The 27,185-nt window shown below is 46.6% G+C and overlaps 1 protein-coding gene and 1 long non-coding RNA gene across 3 annotated transcripts in view; one reads left to right on the forward strand and one right to left on the reverse strand.

Moving 5' to 3' along the window:
* The window catches only part of LOC139363834 (uncharacterized), a 35,050-nt gene extending 9,404 nt beyond the window's left edge, over positions 1 to 25,646 (forward strand). For both annotated transcript variants that reach the window (XR_011624882.1, XR_011624883.1), the window contains exons 3-5: positions 15,389 to 20,827; positions 23,056 to 23,937; positions 25,015 to 25,646. This is a non-coding gene — a long non-coding RNA (uncharacterized lncRNA). The remainder of the gene's footprint in view (positions 1 to 15,388; positions 20,828 to 23,055; positions 23,938 to 25,014) is intronic.
* ELOA (elongin A) lies at positions 7,180 to 24,593 on the reverse strand. The gene is made up of 11 exons (XM_011762823.3): positions 24,353 to 24,593; positions 18,576 to 18,632; positions 17,678 to 17,784; positions 15,897 to 17,088; positions 15,412 to 15,523; positions 14,633 to 14,788; positions 14,428 to 14,525; positions 12,850 to 13,030; positions 12,489 to 12,600; positions 11,749 to 11,921; positions 7,180 to 9,726 (listed from the first exon to the last, which is right to left on the reverse strand). The coding sequence occupies exons 1-11, from the start codon at positions 24,503 to 24,505 to the stop codon at positions 9,665 to 9,667; spliced, it is 2,403 nt and encodes an 800-aa protein (XP_011761125.2). The 5' UTR covers positions 24,506 to 24,593; the 3' UTR covers positions 7,180 to 9,664.
* Positions 25,647 to 27,185: the final 1,539 nt, after the last annotated feature.

Here is a 27,185-nt window from a genome sequence, read left to right on the forward strand (position 1 = left end):
TCTGCATCCAGGAACATGGATGGATTGTGCTTCCTTGACCCCATGAATTTAGGTGCAGCCAATGCAATATGATGGCAACGATAGATGTCACTTCTAGATATAACTTACAGTTATATCAATATTATAATTAATATATCTTTATTATTATAATTAATGTTAATAATATATTAATATTCTCCACTTGCCTCGAAAATCTTACAAGCTTGGGAATGGCACCTCCCTTAGCCTGGGCCCCTGAGTGAGGATGACATAAAGCAGATCCCTATCAGACCCACAATGGACAGGCGGTGAGACCTCTCTGTTGTTGCAAGCCACTGAGATTTGGGGGTTGTTGCTGCAACAGAACCATGTTCAAGGCTTCTCAATCTTGGCCCCATTTACCTTTTCGGCCAGATAATTATTTTTTGCGGGAGGGGCGCTGTCTTGTGCATTGTAGCATGGATAGCAGCATCCCTGGCCTCTGCCCACTAGATGCCCATAGCTCCCCAACAACAGCGACAAGCAAAATGTCTCCAGATGTTGCCAAGTGTCATACTGGGGACAAAGTCACCTCTAGTTGAGAACTACTGCCTAGCCTATTCCTTTTCCCCCCTTTTTTTTTTTGAGACACATCTCACTTGTCACCCAGGCTGAAGCGCAGTGGGCAGTCTCAGCTCACTGCAACCTTTGCTTCCCAGGTTCAAGTGATTTTCCCACCTCAGCCTCCCAAGTAGCTGGGACTGCAGGCACACGCCACCACACCTGGCTAATTTTTGTATATTTTGGTAGAGACAGGGTCTCACCATGTTGGCAGGCTGGTCTCAAACTCCTGACCTCAAGTGATGCACCTGCCTCGGCCTCCAAAGTTCTGGGATTACAGGCATGAGCCACCGTACCTGGCCGGCCTTTTTCTTTAAATCCAGAAGAAGTGGCAACACTGGGCCCTGTCTTCCATCTGGAAGCAATAAAGTGGAGCTGTGTGGATAGCTCTCATTTTCTTTCTGTTCCCATCACTGCCTGCTGTCACATACCAAACCCCTGGTATTGGAGTTTGTGGCCCTAAGGAGAAATTAGGTGGTCTTCCTTTTTAGTGGTTGTTTAGGAGCTACAGTTTAAGAGACCTGAAAAAATAAGAATAGGGCCCCAGAACAGAAAAGTCAAACTAACTGTCTGGGGAAGCAGGCGCTAAGATTTCAGTTATCAGCAAGGACTTGTTGACCTCAAAATAGTTCTTAGCTTGTGACCCTAAAGTTTGAATTCCCATCAGTAAAAGGCAAAACCTTTTTATTTCATTCCACATTTAGAGGGAAAGAAGGAAGGACACTAAAATGTGGGCTCCCCTTCTGTCTTTGCATCCTTATAAGAATTCCTGCGGAGTGTCATAATTTCCATTTTACCAATGAGGAAACTGAGGCTCAGAGAGGTGTGGGAGTGGTGGAGGCAGGATTTGAACCTGGGTCTCATTCCGAAGGTCATGCATGCTTTTTCCACTACACTAGGCATTCCCAAACCAGGCCACTCATCGAGTTCATTGGGGGAAGGAGGCCTACAAAAGAGTCCCTGTTTCCAGATCCTACCTTTTACCTATTCAACCATATTTCTCCAGTAGGGCCCAGAAAACTGTACTCAGTTATTTGATAACTGTCTCCCTATGTAAGATGAAAGCTTCATGAGGGCAAGGGCCATGTCTCTTTTTTTCGAGATGGACTTTCGCTGTTGTTGCCCAGACTGGAGTGCAGTGGCACAATCTCGGCTCACCGCAACCTCCGCCTCCTGGGTTCAAGCAATTCTCCTGCCTCAGCCTCCCAAGTAGCTGGGATTACAGGTATCCACCACCACGCCCAGCTAATTTTGTATTTTTAGTAGAGACGGGGTTTCTCCCTGTTGGTCAGGCTGGTCTCGAACTCCCAGCCTCAGGTGATTCATCTGCCTCGACCTCCCAAAGTGCTGGGATTACAGGTGTGAGTCACCACGCCCCCGGCCTTTTTTTTTTTTTTTTTCTTGAGACAGGCTCTTGCTCTTTCACCCAGGTTGGTGCACAATGGTACGATCTTGGCTCACTGCAGCCTCAACCTCCCCGAGTTCAAGCAATCCTCCCACCTCAGCCTCCTGAGTAGCTAGAACTACAGGTGCATGCCACCATGCCCAATTAATCTCTCTCTCTCTCTCTCTCTCTCTCTCTATATATATATATATATATATATATATATTTTTTTTTTTTTTTTTTTTTTTTTTTGAGACAGAGTCTCACTCTGTCACCTAGGCTGGAGTGCAGTGGCACTATCTCGGCTCACTGCAAGCTCTGCCTCCCGGGTTCACGCCATTCTCCTGCCTCAGCCTCCCAAGTAGCTGGGACTACAGGTGCCCACCACCACGCCTGGCTAATTTTTTTTTTTGGTATTTTTAGTAGAGACGGGGTTTCACCGTGTTAGCCAGGACGGTCTTGATCTCCTGACCTCATGATCCACCCACCTCGGCCTCCCAAAGTGCTGGGATTATAGGCGTGAGCCACCGTGCCCGGCCCTAATATTTTATTTTATTTTTATTTTATTTTGAGATGGAGTTTCACTCTTGTTGCCCAGGATGGAATACAATGGCGTGATCTTGGCTCACCACAACCTCCACCTCCCAGGTTCAAGCTATTCTCCTGCTTCAGCCTCCCAAGTAGCTGGGATTACAGGCATGTGCCACCACACCTGGCTAATTTTGTATTTTTAGTAGAGACGGGGTTTCTTCATGTTTGTCAGGCTGGTCTTGATCTCCCAACCTCAAGTGATCCGCCCACCTCAGCCTCCCAAAGTGCTGGGATTACAGGTGTGAGCCACCACGCCTGGCCTAATATTTTATTTTTTAGAGACGAGATCTCACTATGTTGCCCAGGCTAGTTTTGACCTCCTGGACTCAAGCAATCTCCCACCTTGGCCTCCCAAAGTGCTGGGATTACAGCTATGAGCCACTGTCCCCAGCCTGCCATGTCTGATTTAGTCATGACACAGAGTGAGAGGCAATGCAAGCATTTGCTTAAAACTAAATCGACAAGTCTGACCCTAGTCCTGACCTAGGGACCTGCTGTGAAGAGCTATTCCACTGTGGCAAATTCTCTGGAGCAGTTCTCAAACTTCAGTGTACATTTTAAGAATTGCTTAGTGTCAGCCAGGCGTGGTGCCTCATGACTGTAATCCCAGCACTTTGGGAGGCAGAGGCGGGTGGATCATTTGAGATCAGGAGTTCAAGACTAGACTGGCCAACATGGTGAAACCCAGTCTCTACTAAAAATACAAAAATTAGTCGGGTCGTAGTGACGCATGCCTATAATCTCAGCTACTTGGGAGGCCGAGGCAGGAGAATCGCTTGAGCCTGGGAGGCTGAGGGTGCAGTGAGCTGAGATCACGCCACTGCACTCCAGTCTGGGGAACAGAGCAAGACTTGATCTCAAAAAAAAAAAAAAAAAAAAAATTGCTTAGTGTCAGGCCGGGCACAGTGGCTCATGCCTGTAATCCCAGCACTTTGGGAGGCCGAGGCAGATGGATCACCTGAGATCAGGAGTTCAAGACCAGCCTGGCCAACATGGTGAAACCCATCTCTACTAAAAATACAAAAGTTGGTGGTGCACGCCTGTAGTCCCAGCTACTCGGGAGGCTGAGGCAGGAGAATCACATGAACCTGGGAGGCGAAGGTTGCAGTGAGCCAAGAGCGATCGAGCTACTGCATTCCAGCCTGGGTGACAGAGTGAGACTTCACCTCAAAAAAAAAAAAAAAAAAAAAAAAATTGCTTAGTGTCTCAGTCAGTTCAGGCGGCTATAACAACTTACCACAGACTGGGTGGCTTAGGCAACATTTATTTCTCACAGTTCGAGGCTGGAAGTCCAAGATCAAGGAGCTGGCCAATTCTGTGTCTGGTGAGGGCCCTCTTCCTGGTTTGTAGACTGCCATCTTCTCATTTCCTCACGTGGTGGAGAACAAGGAGTAAGAACAAACTCTCATTTCTCTTATGAGGGAGAATCCTATTCATGAAGCCTCTACCCACATGACCTAATTACCTCCAAAGGCCCACCTCCTAATACTGTCACACTGGGGCTTAGGATTTCAGCATAGGAATTTTGGAGGGGGCACATTTAGTCCATAACACTTGAGTTGTGTCTTTTTAAATGCATATTCTGAGGCCCCAACCCAAGACTTTGTGCTTCAGAAACAGATACAGTGATGTAAAATGTTGATGGCTGGAACTTTCCTTAGTCTTTGAAAAGAGACGAGACAATAGACATCATAGAGAAGCTCAGGGGGCTGGGCAAGGTGCCTCATGCCTGTAATCCCTGCACTTTGGGAGGCCAAGGCAGACTGAGCTCAAGAGTTCGAGACCAGCCTGGGCAACATGGCAAAACCCCATCTCTTCCAAAAAATACCAAAAAATTACCTGGGAGTGGCGGTGCACATCTGTAGTCACAGCTACTTGGGAGGCTGAGGTGGGAGGAACACTTGAGCCTGGGAGGTTGAGGCTGCAGTGAGCCAAGATCCCACCGCTGCACTCCAGCCTGGGTGACAGAGTCTCAAAAAGAAAAAAAGAGCAAGAGAAAGAAGTCCAGGGGCCTCTGAAGACAAACTGTTTCACCATTTGGCAAATAACCAGAAAGAGATGAAAGTGGATGAGAAACCCTGTATGGGGGCATCTGTCAAGCTGATAAGCCAGGTAGGATTCTGCTGGGCATCAGTTACATGAAGCAGACAAAATATCTCATTCTTAGAAATGGCTGTTGAATTTGAGGAAAAGAATTTTTAGGTTGGGCACCGTGGTTCACACCTGTAATCCCAGAGCTTTGGGAGGCCAAAACGGGCAGATGACTTGAGGTTGGGAGTTCGAGACCAGCCTGGCCAACATGGTGAAACCCTGTCTCTACTAAAAATACAAAAATTAGCTGGGCATGGTGGCATGTGTTTGTAATCCCAGCTACTCGGGAGGCTGAGGCTGCAGTGAGTCCAGATCGTGCCACTGCACACCAGCCTGGACAACAAAGTGAGACTCTGTCTCAAAAAAAAAACCCCAGAAATGACTGTGGCCTTGGCTCAGGCGTCTTTTGTTTTGGAGGTCGGCTTTGCTTCAAAGACCAAATTGGGTATGTGTGTCAGTGTGTGAGATGGTAAATGTGACTGAGAGCATGTGTTTTGGAATCAGGCCAATACATAGCACTACTGTTCACTGATTCTGTGACCTTAAGCAAGTTCTTCATCTCTCTGTGCTTCAGTTTTCTCATTTTCATTAAAACAATTTTTAAAAATTTATTTCTACAGATATTATGGTGACTTAAGTTCTCATTTTCATTTTTTAGTCCCCTGGATTTACCAGGATTAAGTTGTCATTTTTAAAATGGGGCCATGACTGTTTACCTCACAGGATCATTGTGATAACAGAGGCAGTGTACACAGGGAGGAATGGTGGCACCTAGTAGGTGCATAATCAATAAAGTCAGTTACTCCTCCCCAACTGTAAGTGTCAGAGTCTATTACATATCCTAAGGTCTAATACGGGTCCTGGCTCAGCAAATGTTTAATTAATCGATAAAGGACGGATTTGTATGTTTGATGGAAGGTCCAATCTACTTGCTGTATGCAGGGTTGAAGCCAAACCGTGGCTCCATTAGCGAGTGCTAAAGCTCCTGCAGCTCAGCCAGAGCCACCACAGCAGGTTCTCATTAAGTCCTTGCTGGCACGACTTTCCTGCATTTGTGTTCCTTCTGTTCTCATTAGAACGCCTGTGTAAGCTGAGACCTACTGGGCCCTCACAGCCCCTGGAAACTGAAAGGTAGAGTGGCACAAACCTTGCAGTCAGAGCATCACAGGGTTAAATCCTTCCTTTTGCCACTTTATTAGCTAGGCAACTTGGTCATGTTAATTTCACTCCTCCCCCATGAACCCCCCCCCCCCCGCTTTTTTTTTTTTTTTTTGGGTCTTGCTCTGTCGCCCATGCTGGAGTGCAGTGGCAATCATGGCTCAACCTCCTGGGCTCAAACCATCCTCCCACCTCAGACTCCCGAGTGACTGGGACTAAAGGTGTGTGCCACCACACCCAGCTAGTTTTTTTTGTATCTTTTGTAGAGATAGGGTTTTGGCACGTTGCCAAGGCCGGCCTCGAACTCCTGAACTCCACCAATCCACCCGCCTTGGCCTCCCAAAGTCCTGGGATTACAGGCTTGAGCCACAGTATCCCGACCCCCTACCTGGTTTTTTTTTGAGACCAAAAAAAAAAAAAAAGATGGGGTTTTGCCATGTTGCCCAGGCTAGTCTTGCTCTGTCACTTAGACTGGGGTACAGTGGCATAATCACAGATCACTGTAGCCTTGACCTCCCAAGCTCAAGTGATCCTCCCACCTCAGCCTCCCACGTAGCCGGGACTATAGGTGCACCATCACATCTGGCTAATTTTTAATCTTTTAAGAGACAGGGTCTCAATATGTTGCTCAGGCTGGTCTTGAACTCTTGGGCTCAAGCAATCCTCCTGCCCCCGCCCTTCAAAGTGTTGGGATTACAGGTATGAGCCACCATGCCTGGCCCCATTTCACCCCTTTGAACCGGTTTCTAAGATGGGGTTACCAGGGTTCCAAGTATAACAAGGGACAGTGCCTGTTCCCTGCAAATGCTGAGTTCCCTCCCTTTGCTGACAGAATTCTTTCCCCCTGAAATTCCTCTTTCCTCGTCCTACTATGTTACCAGCAGAAATTCCGCATCGTTTAAGGCCCAGCCCAAGGATACTGATTAAAATCTCTGCCTTAGGAGGTTGTGGTGAGCTGAGATCACCTCCTCCAGACATCGGCCTAGGCAACAAAAGCGAAACTCCATCTCAAAAAAAAAGTCTCTGGCCAGGCGCGGTGGCTCATGCCTGTAATCCCAGCACTTTGGGAGGCCGAGGAGGGCGGATCACGAGGTGAGGAGATCGAGACCATCCTGGCTAACACGGTGAAACCCCGTCTCTACTACAAATACAAAAAATTAGCCGGGCGTGGTGGCGGGTGCCTGTAGTCCCAGCTACTTGGGAGGCTGAGGCAGGAGAATGGCATGAACCTGGGAGGCGGAGCTTGCAGTGAGCGGAGATCGCGCCACTCACTCCAGCCTGGGAGACAGAGCCAGACACTGTCTTTAAAAAAAAAAAAAAAAGTCTCTGCCTTAAACAGTCTTCACTGATACTGTAAGTAAAGGAGACACAGTATATGCAGTTTTTTGTTTTTTATTTAGACATGGAATTTTCCTTTTCATATAACTTATCTAATTAAAATATTCATCTCGGTAGTTACCACAAAAAAGTAACATAGAAAATTGTATTTACATTTTGGGACCAAAATACAAATGAAGAGCAGGATGACACCTTGCTCCTTTCCCTCCCGCTTCCCAGAAAGAAAAAGCCCCAAAGACACTGCTCAGTACACCAAGGATCAAAGGGGTAATCTGTAATTTGGTGATTTGTATGTAGTGTAGCACAGAAAAAAAAAATTGCACAAGTTTTTCCAGAAATGAGACCAAAGGTTCAAATTCATCCTGTGTCAGGTTCAAATTCATCCTGTGTCTGCTCTGCAGTCATTTTAGTAAGCTGGGCAAGGAGGTCATTTAGAATTTGGGTTTTTCCCCTTTCCCCTGACTCTTCGCACCAAGTCACATCCCTGATGTAGATACTCTTGGGGGAGGGGAAAAGATCTGGCTCTATGCAAACAGGGTTCATCAAAAATCTTTATGTGCCAAAATGGATACTGACATTGATATGAACAAATCTGCCTTTTCTTCCCTCCCTGCCTAAAGACTCCTAATGGAAATTAAATCATACACAACTGAATCTAAGATATGAAAAACTGGTTTCAATGACAAAGACCTGAACACAGTTAAGAGACCAATTCAAGGTGGTAGACACCTAGAAAAAGCTATTCTAGGCAGCAGACATCTGGTACCTGACCCAAATGTTCATTTGGTTTCAGGTAAGAGGCTTCCTAATATTAGATTTGGGGGGGCAGGCTAGGGATAGGGGTGGAATGGTGTACAAGTGACCAAGAGAAGTAATGCTTTACCCAATTCAAAAATATAGCAAATTAAAACACAGTAACGTTTGTGTCCTGTCACAATAGGCACCCTGCACAGCAATTCACACTGAACAATGTCGAGTTTCTGCTGAACCCACTTCCTACAATGCTATGGAATTCAAAGTTGGCCTAACTGAGGTCTCCAGTTACAGAAAACACTGGCTCTGTATCCTGGGCTTTGAGAAAACTTGTCAGGTTATCACACTTACCATCCCCTCAGTCTGCTTGGCAGGTTCCTTAAGAACGCACATCTCAAATGTATGGCATCTACCTCCACCTGGGTCACAACCAAGTGGGTTTCTACTAGATCGATGTTCTTTGACAGCCAACAAGGGGGCTGACATTGCCCTCCTAAGTTCTGATCTTGCTCCTGTTCAACTAGAACTTGATGGATCCCATGTGGTTTCCCCCATCCTGACACTGTGGCTCAGACACTCTCCCTAAGCTGGTCCTTCCCTCCAAATCCTGCCTTAAACACTCAGAAGGTAGAAAACGCTTCAGCGGCAAAGTTCTCTTCCCAAGCCAACAGTTTTGTTCTTCCAATCACATGATCTTACCTTTTAAATAAAAGGCAAAACAAACCAATTTCCAACATAGCATTACAGCTTTAAAAACCATTCACTTTTCATAGTGATTCACAGAGAACAAGAGATTAAAGTGCTGGCTTTTAAATGTCTAAAGTTGCATTCAGGGCTACAAAAAGCCCTGCCATGTGTTTGTTTTTCCTTCATGCTGTTGAGGAGAAGGAAAGATAGGGAAGGGGACTGGGGGGAAACCCAAAAATTTTCAATCAGATACTGGAAATTATAAAAGTGGGAGGTGGGAGTTCTGTGCAAATCAGTCTCCCAAGGTTCTGTGTCCTCTAGTGAGCCTCAAAGAAAAACAAACAAAAAGGTAGGGACTCACAAAAAGGATGAGGGAAAGGCTCCAGACCTACAGAGCACCTCCCTTAATAAATACTAGTGAGTAAGAAAGAGATGCTTCTGCACAGGAATGTGCAGCAACACTGGGGAGGGCCTAAGGTGGAGTCCACCATGCCCTGTCACCCCACTGAGGCTCCCTTAGGGACGGGCGGTCTGGTGCTCACTCCTCGCCCTACGTGCAGCAGGTACTGTGCAGGCTCTGGAGATGCCCAGTCCTCTGTCTGGACCAGAGTCCACTCAGGAGAGCTGAGCTGGGGCAGGAGAATGGCTTTCACTAGGCTTTCATCTGATTTTAATAAGGACCTGGAAGATAAAAGGCTAAATGTGTGGTAGAGGACAAAAAACAAAAACAAAAACAAACCTGGGGGGTAATATAAATACAATCTGGGGGCAATATTTATTAATTAAAACTATGTCTTATAGTTTACAAAGATGCTAATGAACAACAAAAGTATAATTGACCTTTAAAATCCTCAGTGAGACAGAGGCTTCACATCTTCTTCAGAATTCTGAAGTGTGCTCCAGGCAGGGAGGCGGGGCTGTGGCACGCAGGTTCCCAGGGGCAGCACCTGCAGACTGCAGGACTCGGAGACCAAAATGGTCATCAAAGCAAGACTCCAGTTCCCTGTAGAATTCCATTCCCCAACCCCCACTTTCCTTGTATTCTTGCCTTCCCAGATTTCATTTCCAAGGCAAGTCCTCAGTTTATCGTCGGGAGAATCTGTTCTTGAAAGCTTTAATTGTCTTGGCCATCATTGGGGCAATTTCTGTGAAAAGAGAAACAAGGCAGCTGTCTCAGATCTATGGCGGCTTAGACACACCCCCAGTGGTTTACAGTCAAAGCCAGCTCTGCTACTCTTGGCTGTGCACCACCAGGCAGAGATACAAGTAGTAACTATCTCCTCTGTTTACAATGCAATAAAAGCAGGAGCACAGAGCGGACACTTTCAGAGGACCTGCCAGGGGCATAACAACCACTCTCTAACTATCTGCACCAAGGCTCAGAGAGCCTGGCCAACTTGCCCATGGTTGTACAGTAAGGTACAGAATTGCAATTCAATCTTTGTCAGACTTTCTTGTTATTTTTTTAAAGAAAGGGTCTCACTCTGTCACCCTGGCTAGGGTGCAGTGGCACAATCACAGCACACTGTAGCCTCTACCTCCTAGGCTCTAGAGTAGCTAGGACTACAGGAGTATGCCAGCATGCCTGGCTAATTTTTTTTATTTTCTGTAAAGTCAGGGTCTCACTATGTTTCTCACGCTGGTCTCAATCTCCTGGGCTCAAGCATCCTCCTACCCCAGCCTCCCAAAATGCTGGGATGACAGGTGTGTGTGAACCACTGCGCCCTGGCCCTTGCCAGACTCTAAAGGCCATACTCAGTCATAACTTTGCCTCACAAATAGCCAAACCAGTAAACATCACGTCTACCCCTAATCTGTCCAGTGTAGAAACAGGTCTAAGGTGGCTCTGCAAGTACTGCCTAAGGAGGGCCAGCCTGCCTCCTGAATGGTTAATCTGAGCATAGCTGCTGCTCAAACCAGGACTCCTACCCTCCCATAGGCCCTGCAATTAATACAGAATAAGACTTAAGTTAGGACATCCCCTTAGGATACTGGGGATAGTCTATGGTAATAAAGTTAACAAAATACAAAATAGACGCAACTAGATATAAAGAATAAATATTTGGAAAACCCAGCTGGGCACGGTGGCTCACGCCTGTAATCCCAGCACTTTGGGAGGCTAAGGCAGGCGGATCACGAGGTCAAGAAATTGAGACCATCCTGGCTAACACGGGGAAACCCTGTCTCCACTAAAAAATAGAAAAAATTAGGCAGGCATGGTGGTGGACACCTGTAGTCCCAGCTACTCAGGAGGCTGAGGCAGGAGAATGGTGTGAACCCAGAAGGCGGAGCTTGCAGTGAGCTGAGATCGTGCCACTGCACTCTAGCCTGGGTGACAGAGCAAGACTCCTTCTCAAAAAAAAAAAAAAAGAGACAGCGTCTGTCATCCAGGCTAGAGTGCAGCGGTACAATCTAGGCTGACTGAAGCCTCGACCTCCTAGGCTCAAGTGATACTCCCACCTCAGTCTCCTGAGTAGTTGGGACTACAGACATGTACCACTATGCCCAATTTTTTTTTTTTTTTTTTTTTTTTTTTTTTTTTGAGACGGAGTCTCGCTCTGTCACCCAGACTGGAGTGCAGTGGCCGGATCTCAGCTCACTGCAAGCTCCGCCTCCCGGGTTTACGCCATTCTCCGGCCTCAGCCTCCCGAGTAGCTGGGACTACAGGCGCCCGCCACCTCGCCCGGCTAGTTTTTTGTATTTCTTAATAGAGACGGGGTTTCACCGTGTTAGCCAGGATGGTCTCGATCTCCTGACCTCGTGATCCGCCCGTCTCGGCCTCTCAAAGTGCTGGGATTACAGGCTTGAGCCACCGCGCCCGGCCCACTATGCCCAATTTTAAAATTTTTTGTAGAGAGAGGGTCTCGTTATGTTGCTCAGGCTGGTCTTGAACTCCTGGGTTCAAGGGATCCTCCTGCCTCAGCCTGCCAGAGTGCTGGGATTACAGGCATGAGCCACCGCACCTGGACTCACTATAATTATTTAAAAGATATAGTGCACTATGGACAAAGCAGAGGGAAGGAGGGACTGACATTCAGACCAGCTATGTGCAAGGCATCATGCACATGCAACATGCAGTCCACAAAATGTAATACAGTGAATAATGACATTGAGAGTTAAAAACTAGTTCTGAAATAATATTTGAGCAGGAACTCCAAGTTACTTACTCTTCACAGTGGGTTTCCTAGGATCATAGGAAACAGTGCTGCTGACCACTGGTGCCAAGTGGGCACTGCTGGTGCTTGGGCCATCATAGGCCGGCTCCTCAGGGCTGGGGTTAAAGCTGTTGCTACTGGCGGAAGCATGGCTGCTTCCCGTGGGGTACGGGGCTGGCTTAATCCTGCAACACAGGACAACACTGGTTAGTCATGAGCACAAGAAATCTGCCCTGAGCATGAAGAGCCTGAAGCTGGCCTGTGTGAGGATGACTTACCCTGTTTGTGGCTTTGACCAGTGGACCCTAGCACCCTGGATTCTGGTGGTGGCTCAGAGGTGTCTGCATTATCCTTTCAGAATAAATGATAATCTCAACTAACTTTTCACTGTTTTGGTATAAATCTGTATTTTGAAAATGCTAATGTGGCTTAGACAAAATAACAGTCATTGCAGAAATGTGTTTTTTGTTTAGATGAGAAAAGGGAAAGCATAAGGGAATGTTTCCCATAAGTCAGGCTTTGCTCTCCATTTAATCTTGACTACCTAGGGCAGGAGAAATTATCACCTTGCACTGCAGTCCAAGAAGCAGAGGCTGAGGGAGGTGAGGGAAGTGCTGAGCTGATGAGGTCTGCCTCCAGAGTCCACCTTCTGCACTGCCTTGCTTTCACCAAAAGCAATTTGCTTCCTGCCGCTATGGCTACCTCTTAAGGGTTGATAGCACACAAAAGCCAGGTAAGAACACAGTTCTTACTTGATTTTCTCAGGGACAGCTGCTCCTCCAGTTCCAAACTTTTCCTGCCTCCTCCGGACGTCACGAGGTGGCTTGGCCACAGAGTTGACAAAGGCCATCTTTGCTTGTCGGCCTGTAGAATTATGGAGATGAACATCTGCCTTCTTGAGCAGAGACGCTACTGTTATTTAAATAATCCACGGGGTTTTCCACTGCCCTGAAACCCCACTATAGGGTAGCATGGGCTGTGGCAGAAGAAATACCCACCCTGCTACCTGATGTAGGGGCGAGCAGTCCCACACCAGCCAAGCCCACCAAGACCCTGCTATTGACCAGAACACTCATCCTGCCAGTTCTACCCCAGCTCTCCCATCTCTGTTACCTTTGGGCTTATTGGCATGTGCGAATTGGATGTTCTTTGTTAGTACTCGTAGCCGCTGCTCTCGGGCATCCTGAAGCCGCAGGTACATCTCTCGCCACGACTCATATTCTTCGGGTCTTTCTTCCTTAAAGTCTCGGTGACAGTGAACTTTCCATAATTGATCTGTTTCTTCAATTAATACCTGAAACCAGAACCAGGACATCATTTATGTACAAGCACTTTTATGTACAAGCACTATCTTTTTTTTTTGAGACAGAGCCTTGCTCTGTCGCGTAGACTGGAGTGCAGTGGTGCAGTTTCGGCTCACTGCAACCCCTGCCTCCTGGGTTCAAGCGATTCTTGTGCCTCAGCCTCCCAAGTAGCCAGGACTACAGGTGCTTACCACTATGCCCAGCTAATTTTTTATATTTTTAGTAGACACGGGGTATCGCCATGTCGGCCAGGCTGGCCTTGAACTCCTGACCTCAAGTGATCTACCCACCTTAGCTTCCCAAAGTGCTGGGATTACAAGCGTGTGTCACCACGCCCGGCCCCATATCTTTTTCTGATTCTTTAATTACCTAGGAGTGACCAGTTTCCTAATAATTTTTTGGTCTTTGTCGTAGTAGTATGTTAAAATACCACAATTCTAGGAAAAAATAACTCACTAAATTTTAAAAATGCTAAGTGTAAGGCACTATGCTAGCTGCTTTTGGTGGCTGTGACAGGATATCACAAAAATTAGTGTAAGATCAGTCTTTTCCTTTAGAAAATCAGCAAAGGGTAGAACTGTGATCAAGTCCAATCAGGTACTTCCCAACACTACGCTGAACTGTGATGGCAGGGGGCAACCTAAGAAAGATGTTAAGTTATTGGCCAGACGCAGTGGCTCATGCCTGTAATCCCAGCACTTCGGGAGGCCAAGATGGGACATCACTTGAGGCCAAGAGTCTAAGAGTCCATCTCTCCGAAAAATAAAAATATTAGCCAGGTGTGGTGGTATGTGCCTGTAGTCCCAGCTACTTGGGAGGATCACTTAAGCCCAGGAGTTCAAGGATGCAGTGAGCCATGATTAGGCTACTGTACTGCAGAGTCTAAGCAACAGAGGTAGACCCTGTCTCAAAAAAAAAAAAAAAAAAAAGATGTTAGGTCAGAGAACTCTCAGAATTAAAGAGAGATAGCTGATGCAAATCAAATGTGTATACCTATATCCTAAGGAGGATTTCTGGATAGATCTTGATGTCTCTTAAGAGACATCCAGTCAATCACCAGATGTCAGTGTCAACACAAAGTGCTTTACCCACCCTGGGTCCCAGCTGCTCTGCTGCCAGAATTTTCCCTTGACCTTCATGACTAGGCAAGCTCAAGGGAGGTGTTAAAAGTGCTTTTCTTCTCCCTTTGAATCCCACCATGATCCTAACCAAAGAGGCCCACTTAAGGTGCCAGGAGCAAGTGCTAATAACATGCTTGTTTAAAGGCCCACAACAATGCTCTGACCACTGATCTGCCCTTCAGCCACAGCGGAGTCAAAGGGACAAAGCTATTTCTGGAGGTACAAGCCAGAAAACTGCCCTCTTCCCACCCAAACAGAATACTCACATGATTGTATTCCTCTATGCGATACAGCTGATCAGGTGTACACCTCTCCAAAACAGGTTCAAGAACAGAATATGGGACTCCTCCCACTTCAAAGATTGCTGCAGAGAAATCAAAGGTGAAAGCACTGAGTAGCAGCCAAGCCACCCAGTGATAAGGTCCAAGTGCTACAATGTGCATGAGAGCTAGAGAGACGCATGTGACTCACAATCGATGTTGTTTTTAAGTACTCGGATGCATTGCTGGTGCAAGGTCATCATTTTAGGGAGATAGGCACACTTGGAACCAGAATACACCTGCATCTTGGAATTCATTCTGCGCCCAGTAAATCCAGCTTCTTCTTCTTCCTGGGGTGAAGAGAATGCTATAGGGCAAGAAAAACACAAAAGGGAATTACAAAAGGCCCTAAGTGATCCAGTGAAAACTCTCCTTCTACCCCCCTCAGCCTCCCACTTCCCTTTCCCAATGGCAATCCACGCTATTTTTTTTTTTTCTCTTGTAGAGACAGCATCTTGCTGTATTGACCAGGGTGGTTTAGAACTTTTTTTTTTTTTTTTTTTGGAAATAAGAGTTTCGCTCTTGTTACCCAGGCTTGAGTGCAATGGCACAATCTCAGCCCACTGAAACCTCCGCCTCCTAGGTTCAAGCGATTCGCCTGCCTCAGCTTCCGGAGTAGCTGGGATCACAGGCACGCGCTACCATGCCTGGCTAATTTTTGTATTTTTAGTAGAGACAGGGTTTCACCATGTTGGCCGGGCTGGTCTCGAACTTCTTACCTAAGGGGACCCACCTGCCTCGGCCTCTGAAAGTGCTGGGATTACAGGAGTGAGCCACCATGCCCGGTCGGTTTAGAACTCTTGGCCACAAGCAATCCTCCTGCCTCGCCCTCCCAAAGTGCTGGAATTATAGGTTTGAGCCACTGCACCCTACCTTGAATGAATTTTTAAATCTTTTTCCCATTAAGAAAAAGAAGATATAGAAAATTACCTTTTCGCTTTGGCTGGAAGGAGGATATCAGCTCGAGGGAAGGCAGTGGACGGTAATTGGCCTGTATTGCGGGTAACGGGAGGTCTGGCAACACCGGCAACACATCGGGCACCTGCGGGGGACAGACCCATGGGTGGAGAGTCAGTAAGTATGAGCACAGCTCTCTTTCCTACACTCTATTCCCAGGAGCATTGACTGGACACCTTGCACAGGAAGATCCAGGCTGGAGGGGGCCACAGTCATGCCTGACACCTCAGTCAGGAAATAAATACAGATGGGCCCATCACAAGAGAATAATGCAGAAAATTCTTATTTGGGGTACAATGTACCCCGACAACCAGTAAAGCCCAGAGGAAATTACCGCAAGCTGAAATTCAACAGGCCTCCTAAAAGCAAGCTAAGGAAAACAGTGGCAGGGCAATCCTCTGAGCTCTGCAGGGCCAGGTGCTCTGGGTGGGAAGCCACCAAGGGGCTGAAGGGGTTACCTTTCTCAGCTTGGCTGAATCAGCTCCAGCCGGCTGCAGCTTCTCTGACTTGGTTTTGTTCACCTTGGGTAATTTCTGAACTGAGTCCAAGTTTTTACTAGTGCTTTTAGAGTCATTTTTTTTAAGTCCTTTATCTCCAAGTGCTGTGGCTGAAGTTTTCACAATCTTTTTCTTTTTCTTCCGGGGCTGATCATAGCTGAGGTAGGATTCGAAAGACATGGTTGGCTGCTCGAATTCATCCTCCATATCTGTCTCCTCAACTTTAGGGAGGGAGCCCAGTGACTTTCTGTCCGAATTAGTTTTGACTTTCCCTTCTGGAGTCTTTAGGTTGTTAGAACCCTTCTCTTTTACCTTGGGCAACAGGTCTCCTGCTCCTTTTCCCGTGTCGAAGCTGTCCAGACCTTGCTTGCTTTTGTCCAATTTGGCTTTCTCCGGGTCTCTGTGCTTTGGCTTTTTCAGGTGGTTGTCTGAAGCAGCCTCTGAGGGAGGCAAACACTTCTTTTTCAGGCTGCTGCCCTCTCTGTCCTTCTCTTTCTTTACGCCACTAGAGGGCGGTTTCTCCCTTGCACTGTCCCCTGAGGGTGGCCTTCGGTTCTCCTCTTTGGAGAGGGCCTTGTGTGATTTCTCTCTGCTCACCACAGAGGCCTTCTCAACACTCTTGGCATCCACGGGGCGTTTGTCCCTGTGGGAAGATTTGTGCTCCTTGTTTTGACTCACAACCCCTTTCCCATGGGGTTCACCCAGGTGTCGTTCTTGGCTGGTCCCCAGTCTGTCCTGAAAGGCATTGCTGTGGCCTTTCCCAGGCTTCTGGTGTGAAACAATGGGCTCCTGGTCCTCCTCCAGGGATCTGTAGTGGTCGATGTACATCTGATGAGGACTGGTACAAGATGGAGGGGATTGAACGTGGCCGTAATCAGAAGACTCAGGGTCTGAAGAGTAAGTTGGTGACATTCTGTGACACCTCTTTCTCTCGTCTCTCCTTTCATGACCGTGGGACACTTTGTGAGGTCTCTCAAGCTCTGAGAGTTTCCTATGTTTCTTCTGCCTGTGGTCAGGGCTATAGGATCGGCTCCCCGTGGCTTTCCAGGTTTCTTGGTAGTCCCCCTCCATCTCCTCCTCCTTCTGCAGGGCATCCCGAGGGCGCTTTCGGGAACTGCTCTTCTCAAAGTCCTGTTCATCAGGCTCAGCATTTCTAAAATACAACAAAAAGCAGACAAAGGAGGTCTAAATCTTGCTTGCTGAGGGACAAAGTCACAGAACCTGAACTCACCAAAGAAGTGAAGATGCAAAGTTAGAAACAACAAGGTCTTAAGAAGAAGGTAAGTGGGTTATGCTTAAAGATACTCAAGTCTTAAAACCGGGAAAACCCAAATGAGAAATGGTGAGTTTAACTACAAGATGCAAAGATCAAATATCTCACATACATGAAAATGTGAAGACTTTTTAAAACATGGGGACATGTTTGTTATATAAAATGGGGGCTGCTCATTATTTATCTAGTTCACAACTAAAAAAAAAATGCCATTTAAGGAGCGGTTAGAAAGAAACATACCAAAATGTTCATAACGTTTGTCTTTGCATGATAGAAATAGGACATTTTGATTTCTGTTTTTAATATTTTCTAATATTCTACAATGATCATGGATTATTTTTATAATTGAGGCAAAACAGTTTTAGAAGGCAAAAGAGAAATAATAAAGAAAACCTTTTCCATCTGTAAATACTTCAGGTAACCCAATTTAACTATGAAATTGAACAAACCTAAAGAGAAATGTTCTTACCGTTCCACAGGAACCAGCTTCTTCCACTGCGCCACTAGGTCCCTGGCAAAGCTTCCAACATGCTCGTGCTTTCGCAAGCTATTTACTGTTTTCCCAACCCCAGTCTCCTAAAATTTGACAAAGTAATTGTTAGAGGGGTCTGGAACTAGGCTAACGTTTTCCTAAAGAAATAAGGCCTCCTGCTTTGAGAAACTCAACAAGCAACACTTCCTTCCTAAAACATAACCCTGCAAATCTTAACACTAAATTACTTTGTGCCTATGCCGCAAATCTCTAATGACACACAGTAGCAAAGCGTACCAAGTTCAGAGAAGGAAAAAACACTTGTAGAACTTTAATGATAACAGTGATTAGGGCAGGTGTTAGGCACTAAGATAAGAGCTTTGCTTTGCATACAGTTCTGAATCAGTCTTTACAATAACTCTGTGAGGCAGGAATCAGACCCATTTTACATAGGAGCAGCCTAAAGTCACAGAACTCAGATTTGAATCTGGGACTAGTTGATGCCAAAGTCAATGTTCTTTTAATTCTAATTTTGAAATAAAGTCACGTAACAATATTCACCATTTTAACTAAAGTACATAATTCAGTGGTTTCCAGAACATTCACAATATTGTATAACCATTATAACCATCTAATTCCAGAACATTTACATTACCCTAAAAAGAAATCCTGTTCCTCCCAATTCTTCTAGCCCCTGGCAACCTCTGATCTACTTTCTGTCTATGGATGTGCCTGTTCTGGACATTTCATAAAAATGGAATCAGACAATATGTGGCCTTTTGTGTCTGGTTTCTTTCACTTCCAAAGCCCATACTTGTAACCTTACTCTACACACTCTCCAGTGAGAAGGGAATGGGATATCATTATATGATATTTAAAGTCACACAGTTCTTACCGCAAGAATGTCTACGGTAATAGGCAGGGTGGAGAGTTTCTTCAAATATTTCAATAGCTGCAAAGAAGAAAACATTAATTTCAATAGTCATATTCACTTTAAGAATATCTGATTATTAAGTGCTTAGTGCTAACCATTTACAGTAATGAGTATAAGTATTATCCCTATTTATAGTAATAAGTAATATCCCTATTTTACAAGTGTGAAAATAGGCTCATCAAAGTTATGTTTCTTGTCCCAAGATGCAAGTGGGGCAAGATTCACTTAGGTCTGTGGCTTTAGATTCCCTGCTTTCAACCACTGTGCTACACCAAGGGGAAATAAGATGTAGAGAAGAGAATCAAAACTTACCAACTCTGATAAAAGCCATCAACAACTATCATTTTTGCCCTAGTTTTGATAGAATTTATGAGAAAGGTACCAGTTTTAGGAGAATTACCCATGGACCTGGCACAGAGGAAGTAAAAGGAAGAAAAGGCCTCTACAGGAAAAGACCATCATGTTTCCAGAAAGGCCACAGTGTTTAACAGAATTGTTTTCTTCTATATAAGTGTAAAGCCAAGAACCATTTTGAATTGCCAGAATCATAGCTTTGATGTTAACACTGGACACAAAATGCCTGGGTAGATTAGAAAAGTGATCTGGGTTTGACCACATTTCCTTCCTATAGTCCCTAAAACTAGGTCAAAATCAGTATAGCAGAGCTGTTAAGATGGAGTTCTGGAGTCAGAGACAGGCTTCACAGTCTGGCTTTGTCACTCCTTGATGGGAGATCTTGAATAAGTCAAAAACATCCCCAAACTTCAGTTACTTCATCTGCAAAACAGGAACTTGGTCCTGTCTCTACTTCACAAACTATGAGGATTCACTGAGACAAACCATGTGCAGTCCTTAGTCATAGTGTCTAGAACAATATGAAAGCTCACTAAATACTTATCATTTCATTCATCGACGGACAGCTTTCAACATTCTGCCCTAGATCTTCAACCAGATATTCCTCAGCCAATTCCTACTTGTTCTATTTCTAACAAAAGTCATGACTGGCCACACCTTTCTCTAGGAAATGTCTATGTGTATCTAAACATACTCACCATACAAGGAGTGCTTCAAAGTACAAGTAGTTTAAAATAGATAACTGTGGTTACCTTTACATTTAAATACTATATAACAAGATCTGTTCTTTTACCATGTGTGGCCCAGGCTGTAATTGGTATGCCATATTGCTATTAGGTGGAGTAACAAGTCTGTTTTTCTGGTCATTCTGCTTCAATCATTACACCAGACAGAGCAATTGGATCACAAGTGATAATCTTGTTTGAGATCAAGTAAGAGGCCAAGTGGCATATCTAGGGAGTTTCACCTTCATAGTTGAGTGAAAATTATCCTCCACTTCAAATCCTATCACCACAAACATCCAACTCAGGAAAAATTTTGTGTTTCTTGCCACCCAAGCTATGGGTGCAAAGACTAATAATGCCAATTCCTTCACTTAAAGGAAAATTTTAAATCACTGAAAAGGTCAAAAACAAGTGGTTCTCTCATAATGCCATTCCTTGGAAGGAGTAGGTTGGGAACATTCACATACCATCTACTGTGTGTCAACTACTACACTAAGTTCTTACATGTATTACCTCATTTCATCCCCACTAACCAACTCTATAAAGTGGATGTTATTCTCCCCATTTTACAGATATTGCAACTGAGCCCAATCAGGTTAGGTAACTTGCTTAACAAGATGGAAAGTCAAATGTGTCTACTACAGTAAGTAAAGCCAGGAGAAGCATCCAACATCAGAACACTGTCCTTAGGAAAAGAAAATAGAGCGGCAGCTCATATACTTCTTAGCATACTTGCAAGAAAGCAGAAAAACTCCTCCTGTGATGTCATTAGACAGTTCAGAACCCACATAGTAAAGGAGGTCACCAAGGGGACAAAGGTGTCCCAGGACCTCTACAAAGCCAACATATAAGGATGAGGCTGGAATCACTGTGGGTGTGTTTATCTCAAAGCCTAGCACTAACTGGAAGGACAAATGCTGTCTTTCTGCTTTACTTTGGGTTGGTAGGGGTGATTTAAAAGTAGATAAAACTAAAACCCTCAAGATTTTCAGACTCATTTAGTCTAACACAAGAGAAAAAAGGACTTCACAACCCCTCTATTTTCAGTAAATTTCAAGAAAGAACAAAGCAATAACAAGACAAAGGCGCATTGGTCATCCTCAGGTGGATCGAAACTTGCTGTTACCAAACAAGGTACCAACTGTCGAGCTTGTAAGAACTGATAACAGGCAATTGAGAAATATCAAACATTTGCGGGGTGCATGTTTAGGCATCTCAGTTGTCCCCTGCACAATCCTTCAACCCAAAAAAGCAAAAAATATTTTTAATGTCACCTGCCATCAAAATGTTCTTGGTAGTTTTCACAGTCAAAATATAAGACAAGTTAACTATTTTTTTTGGGGGGGGGGGGGTTGGAGTTTTGCTTTTGTTGCCCAGGCTGGAGTGTAATGATGCCATCTCGGCTCACAGCAACCTCCGCCTCCTGGGTTCAAGCAATTCTCCTGCCTTAGCCTCCCAAGTACCTGGGATTACAGGCACCCACCACCATGACCAACTAATTTTTGTATTTTTAGTAGAGACAGGGTTTCATCATATTGGCCAGGCTGGTCTCGAACTCTTGACCTCACATGATCCGCCTGCCTTGACCTCTCAAAGTGCTGTGATTACAAATGTGAGCCATGGCGCCTGGCCAACTCTGTGTGTGCAGTTTTTTTTCTTTTCTTTTTTTTTTTTTTTGAGACAGTTTTGCTCTTTTTGCCCATGCTGGAGTGCAATGGCGCGATCTCAGCTCGCTGCAACCTCTGCCTCCCAGGTTTGAGCGATTCTCCTGCCTCAGTCTCCCAAGTAGCTGGGATTACAGGCGCCTGCCGCCACACCCGGCTAATTTTCGTACTTTTAGTAGAGACGGGATTTCACCATGTTGGCCAGGCTGGTCTCACACTCCTGATCTCAGGTGATCCACCCACCTTGGCCTCCCAAAGTGCTGGGACTACAGGTGAGCCACTGCACTCGGCCTAAGGACAGGTAACTTTTATTAGCCATGAACTATGAAACATAAAAACAGAAACCAAGTGGCCCTAGCCTGCTGATACCTTCTCCCTCAAGTGAGCCAGGATGATAGATGAAAAAGTGAAAACAGAGTTACAGCAATGTCTAATACTAGAAAATCCATGAACATACGTGTGGAATCAAACCCTTGGCTAATAATGGTTTGAAAGCAAGATCTGGTTGCAAATTCAACAGTGCTATATAATCATCTTGCAATTTCACATACAACCTGTAGGAGCTTGTTAGGTTACCAGAAGGTTGAAAAGAACAAGGCCAACATGCCAGCTTGCAGTTTTCCCTCTGCAGTTAACTCATTTCTCAATGTCGACTATTATGCCCTTTGCAAAAATGATCTCCCAACATTTTCTCATCTTCATAATGCTCACTTCACAATGCAAAGCTAGAAATTCAGGGTGATTTTTTATCTAGAAAAAGCCCAAATCCTCAAACAAACAAACAAAATCATTAATAATTCAAGTAGGTTAAGGTGGAATAAGCCTTTTCCTAATTTTATATTTCATGCAAATCAACCAATAGAAAAACTACTTCCAAATCTAAATTCTAGTTAAAAAAAAAAAAAAAAGACTGTAGACACTCATAGAATATTTTTATCTGACAGAAATAAAGAACAAATGGGGCATTGCTTTAAGGTATCAAACGTCAGTTACAGATCTTACAGTGTTTAGGAAAACAAACTAGTACTAAAATAATGACCATTTATTAGACGTCCACAAGGCGTTACTGTAAAAAGAAACTTGTAAGCATGCCTGACCACTAGGTACGGTACTGAAGCTGCAACAGAAAACATGGCCCAATGAAAGCATTTTAAATTTTCCCAGATTTGTAACTAAAATGGCTTCCTGAAGAAGTGAATCTTCGAGCTAGGTATGAACGAGAACCCTTAAAAAGTGGTCTGATGGGCCGGGCGCGGTGGCTCAAGCCTGTAATCCCAGCACTTTGGGAGGCCGAGACGGGCGGATCACGAGGTCAGGAGATCGAGACCATCCTGGCTAACACGGTGAAACCCCGTCTCTACTAAAAAAATACAAAAAAAAAAAGTAGCCGGGTGAGGTGGCGGGCGCCTGTAGTCCCAGCTACTCGGGAGGCTGAGGCAGGAGAATGGCGTAAACCCAGGAGGCGGCAGAGCGAGACTCCGTCTCAAAAAAAAAAAAAAAAAAAAAAAAAAAAAAAAAAAAAGTGGTCTGATGGTGAGAGGCTGTCTACGGCCTTTGGAATTGGAGAAACCTTACCTCCAACAGGCTAGAACAAGGTAAAGAGAAAGTGGCTCTTCAAGAAAAAAAAAAAAAAAAAAAAAACCCCGAAGAACGACGATTGGTATCTTCTGAGCACTGACTTTCAGCCTGGTACCTTAGCCTTTCAGGTTAGTCCTAGGAAGCAGCAGGTGAGGAAGAGGCTCCGCAAAGCAGTTCCCCCACGGCCCTAGCGCTCCCTCCACGACTTCCTCTTCCACCAGGACTGAGCTCCAACTCCAAGAACTGCCCGCCCGGGCCAGAATGATGACGGAGAATGCCAAACACGTAGTGCTTTCATCGTTGTATTTCTACTTAAAAAATCCTGACAGCCGAGTTCAACACCAGCCTGGCCAACCCAGTGAAATCCGTCTCTACTAAAAATACAAAAATTAGCCAGGGGTGGTGGCGGGCGCCTGTAATCCCACCTACTGGGGAGGCTAAGGCAGAGAACTGCTTGAACCCAGGAGGCGGAGGTTGCAGGGAGCCGAGATCGCGTCACTGCACTCCAGCCTGGGCGACCAGAGCAAGACTGGTCTCAAAGAAAAAAAAAATACAACCACCAGACTGTCTCCTGGAGACCATGGAGAAGTGAGTGACAGAAAGATGGAAAGGTACAAGAACGCTTTTAACTTAATGTTCAGTTTGTACAATAAACAGAAACTAGTTAACTACAATTAAAAACAGTTGCCCATCATTCGAACAACGAGAAACGGTAGCTTTTACCTTCCTATTAATCGCCAAAAGGAAACCTAGCTGCGACTTCCAACCCCGGGCCCACGCCTCTTTTTCAATTCAAACCTAAGTTTTCAGGAGTACGCCTAGGTGACGTGAGGCTTTATTCTGTTTTGAAAGAGATTCACTGAGAAAGCGAAAGGTCCACGTTCTGATATCCAGCCGGAGAGTAGTAACCGCGTCTCCGAGAGGCGCGGACGACACCACGAGCACAGGCTCCGCAGCGTTCGGGCGCCCGGTCTCCTCCTCCCGGCGAACACGCACCCGCTGGTGAGTCCGCGCCGCTCCGCGGGGAGCCGGACACCAGCGCAGGCACCGGGCGGCCAGCGAGGCGGTGGCCAGCGCCCTCCCGCCCCGGGCGCGCTCTCCCGCAGGAAACAGCTGGCTCGGGACGCCACGGGAGCGCCTCCGGGAGGAAGCGCTGGGCACGCGGTGTCCACACCGGGCGCGCCCCCGTCCCGGGCCCGTGAAGGAGGGGGAGCGGCCGGGGCCCGGCGTCCCGACGCCCGACGCACGGGGTCCCAGCGCGCGAGCAGCGGCCAATGGCCGCGAACTTCACGACCCCAGCCCCGCGGGGCCTGGCTCAGGGTCCCAGTCCCCGAACCCCGCCGCGCCCGGGCCGCGACCGTTACGGGGCCCGCACCGACCCAACGCCCACCCCGCTACGCGCCGCCCCCTCGCTCACCTTCTTAGGGTCCGGGTTCGCGACCAGGCGCGCCTGCAGCTTCTCCACAACTTGGAGCGCCGACTCCGCCGCCATCGCTGTCACTGGCGCGGCCTCCTCGCCGGAACTGGGCTCGCGTCGCGTCCTCGGGCCGCAGCTCCGCCCTCCGTGCATCCCCGGCGGAGACGGAAGCGCGCCTGGCCCCTTCCGGGCCTCGGCTGGGGTGTGCGGGGGGCGGCGGGCCGCAGGCTCCGCCCCCAGGGCCAGGTCCCCAGCGCCGACCCAGCGGCCGCGCACGCCTCGCGCCCCGGGCCCAGGTGTGCGCGCTGAGCGCTGGGGGCTGCTCGGACCGTGTGCGCCTCCGCCGCAGGCACCCCAGCTCCCGGTGCTCGCGTGCTGAGCCCAAGCCTGGAAGACCTCTCCAGGGTCTAGTTCAAGACGGAATGAGGCCAGCGTGCCAGACTCTGGCTTTATAAATCCTAACGCTTTCCCCCTCCCGGGGCCTAGCCACGCCCTAATGAACACCCTGTCAGGGGTCCCGGGCTGGTGCCCGCCCTAGGAGTCCTAAGGTACTCGCGGTAGCAGCCACCCTAGGCTGAGCATACGATGCGTCAGTAGTTAGACTATATTTTCCAGCCTCAGTACAACCTGATGAAACGAGTTGTATCATCTTCATTTTGCAGATGAGGAAACTGAGGTTCAAGGAGATCAAATTAACTTGCAGATGGCCGCAGAACAGGAAAGAACTGAAAATGGAACCTGAATCTAAGATATCTAGGACCACTGTGAGCGCACATTTCTGAACAGGTCCAGGAATTGAGGCCCAGAGAAAGGGATTCGTCAAGATCCAAACAGCTTAGTTCCTTCCATGAGGCAATAATAGCCCATGTGTCTTGTTTTCCCCACAGTGTCTGGCACATAGGCACCGAATAAATACTTCTTGAATGGACAGATAGATAGATGTTTCCTCTGATGACCTGCCAATGAGCCGTAGGGCTTGAATCAGAAGAGCCCAAGATACCATTCTTCAGGCCGCCTACTCTCATCCTAAAAGCACTAAGTTTTACCATTACTAATATTACCACTAAAAAGAGCAACTAAATAGTTGCAAACTGACTTAAAGTACCAGCATTGATTAAATCTCATTTGATCAGATCAAAGTAGAACCTAATCAGATCTTCAGCAGCAAACTGGCAGTGCACCTAGCCTGATCTCTCCCTCAAAGCAGGAAAGCCCAGAAATTCTTCCAGATTCCAGCTCTGGAAGAAACAAAAACACCTTAAACACAAGTTGTTTCTTCAAATGAGCATCCATTCACTCACTATGCTGAAAAGCCCTCCCTACCATGTCCCCACTCCTCCATTTGGTGCCCCTCCCCCAGTTCCCTAAGCAACTGACCACCTTTTTAGGGTGTAAATGGTCAGTTTATTTATCTGTCTTGTCACTGGGCTGTTTATTTATCAAGTACAGTAACCGACCTGTCCAACTTTGAATCTCTGCCACCTAGCATCATCTAGACCTTATTATCAGCATTGGATATAAAGTCCATACAAGACTAATGACCATCCACTTGGTGCCTTAAGGCTCAACTGAGGGATGTAGTGGAAAAGGCATTGAACTGAGTGTGAGAAAACTTTGATTCTAGTCCCAGCAGTAGTGTCTCCCTCCTCTGCACAGCAAATACTTTTACATTTTATATTCCTTCCATTTTGAAAATGCACCACTAGTGTAATGGAATACAGACTGATTCTTGAAGCAGAATTGCTGAGTAATTGGCCTGGCACATACTCGGGACACATGGAACATTCTGCAAATGTTACCCAGGGAGAGTTCAATAACCAAAATGGAAAGAAACAATGAGACTGGGCACAGTGGCTCACGCCTGTAATCGCAACACTTTGGGGGTCAAGACAGGAGGATTGCTTGAGCCCAGGAGTTTGAGACCAGCCTAGGTAACATAGTAAGACCCAGTCTCTACAAAAAATATAAAAATTTTAAAATTAGCCAGGCATGGTGGTGTGTGCCTATGGTCCCAGCTACTTGGGAGGCTGAGTTGGGAGAACCACTTGAGCCCAGGAGATCAAGACTGCAGTGAGCCATGATTGCACCACTGTGCTCCAGCCTGGGCAACAGAAAAAAAAAAAAAAAAAAAGAGAGAGAAACAAAACAATGAATGTTTCTGGGGGATCCTGGAGTGGGTGCACTGCTCCCCCACAGCCACTCCTATGTCAGCCTGAGCCAGGCTTACCTGCAAAATACTCTTACATTTGGATATATGACTTTTTTTTGAGAGAGAGAGTCTCACTCTGTCTTGCTCTGTCACCTAGGCTGGAGTGCAATGGTGAGATCTGGGCTTACTGCAACCTCTGCCTCCCAGGTTCAAGCAATTCTCCTGACTCAGCCTCCGGAGTAGCTGAGATTACAGGCATGCACCATTATGCTTGGCTAATTTTTGTATTTTTAATTTTTTTTTTTTTTGAGACGGAGTCTCGCTCTGTCGCCCAGGCTGGAGTGCAGTGGCCAGATCTCAGCTCACTGCAAGCTCCGCCTCCCGGGTTCCCGCCATTCTCCTGCCTCAGCCTCCAGAGTAGCTGAGACTACAGGCGCCCGCCACCTCGCCCGGCTAGTTTTTTGTATTTTTTTAGTAGAGACGGGGTTTCACCGGGTTAGCCAGGATGGTCTCGATCTCCTGACCTCGTGATCCGCCCGTCTCGGCCTCCCAAAGTGCTGGGATTATAGGCGTGAGCCACCGCGCCCGGCCAATTTTTGTATTTTTAGTAGAGATGGGGTTTCGCCATGTTGGCTAGGCTGGTCTCGAACTGCTGACCTCACGTGATCCACCCATCTCAGCTTC

This window comes from Macaca nemestrina, chromosome 1, assembly GCF_043159975.1.
Source record: "Macaca nemestrina isolate mMacNem1 chromosome 1, mMacNem.hap1, whole genome shotgun sequence".
In the NCBI taxonomy this organism is placed as follows: Eukaryota; Metazoa; Chordata; class Mammalia; order Primates; family Cercopithecidae; genus Macaca; species Macaca nemestrina.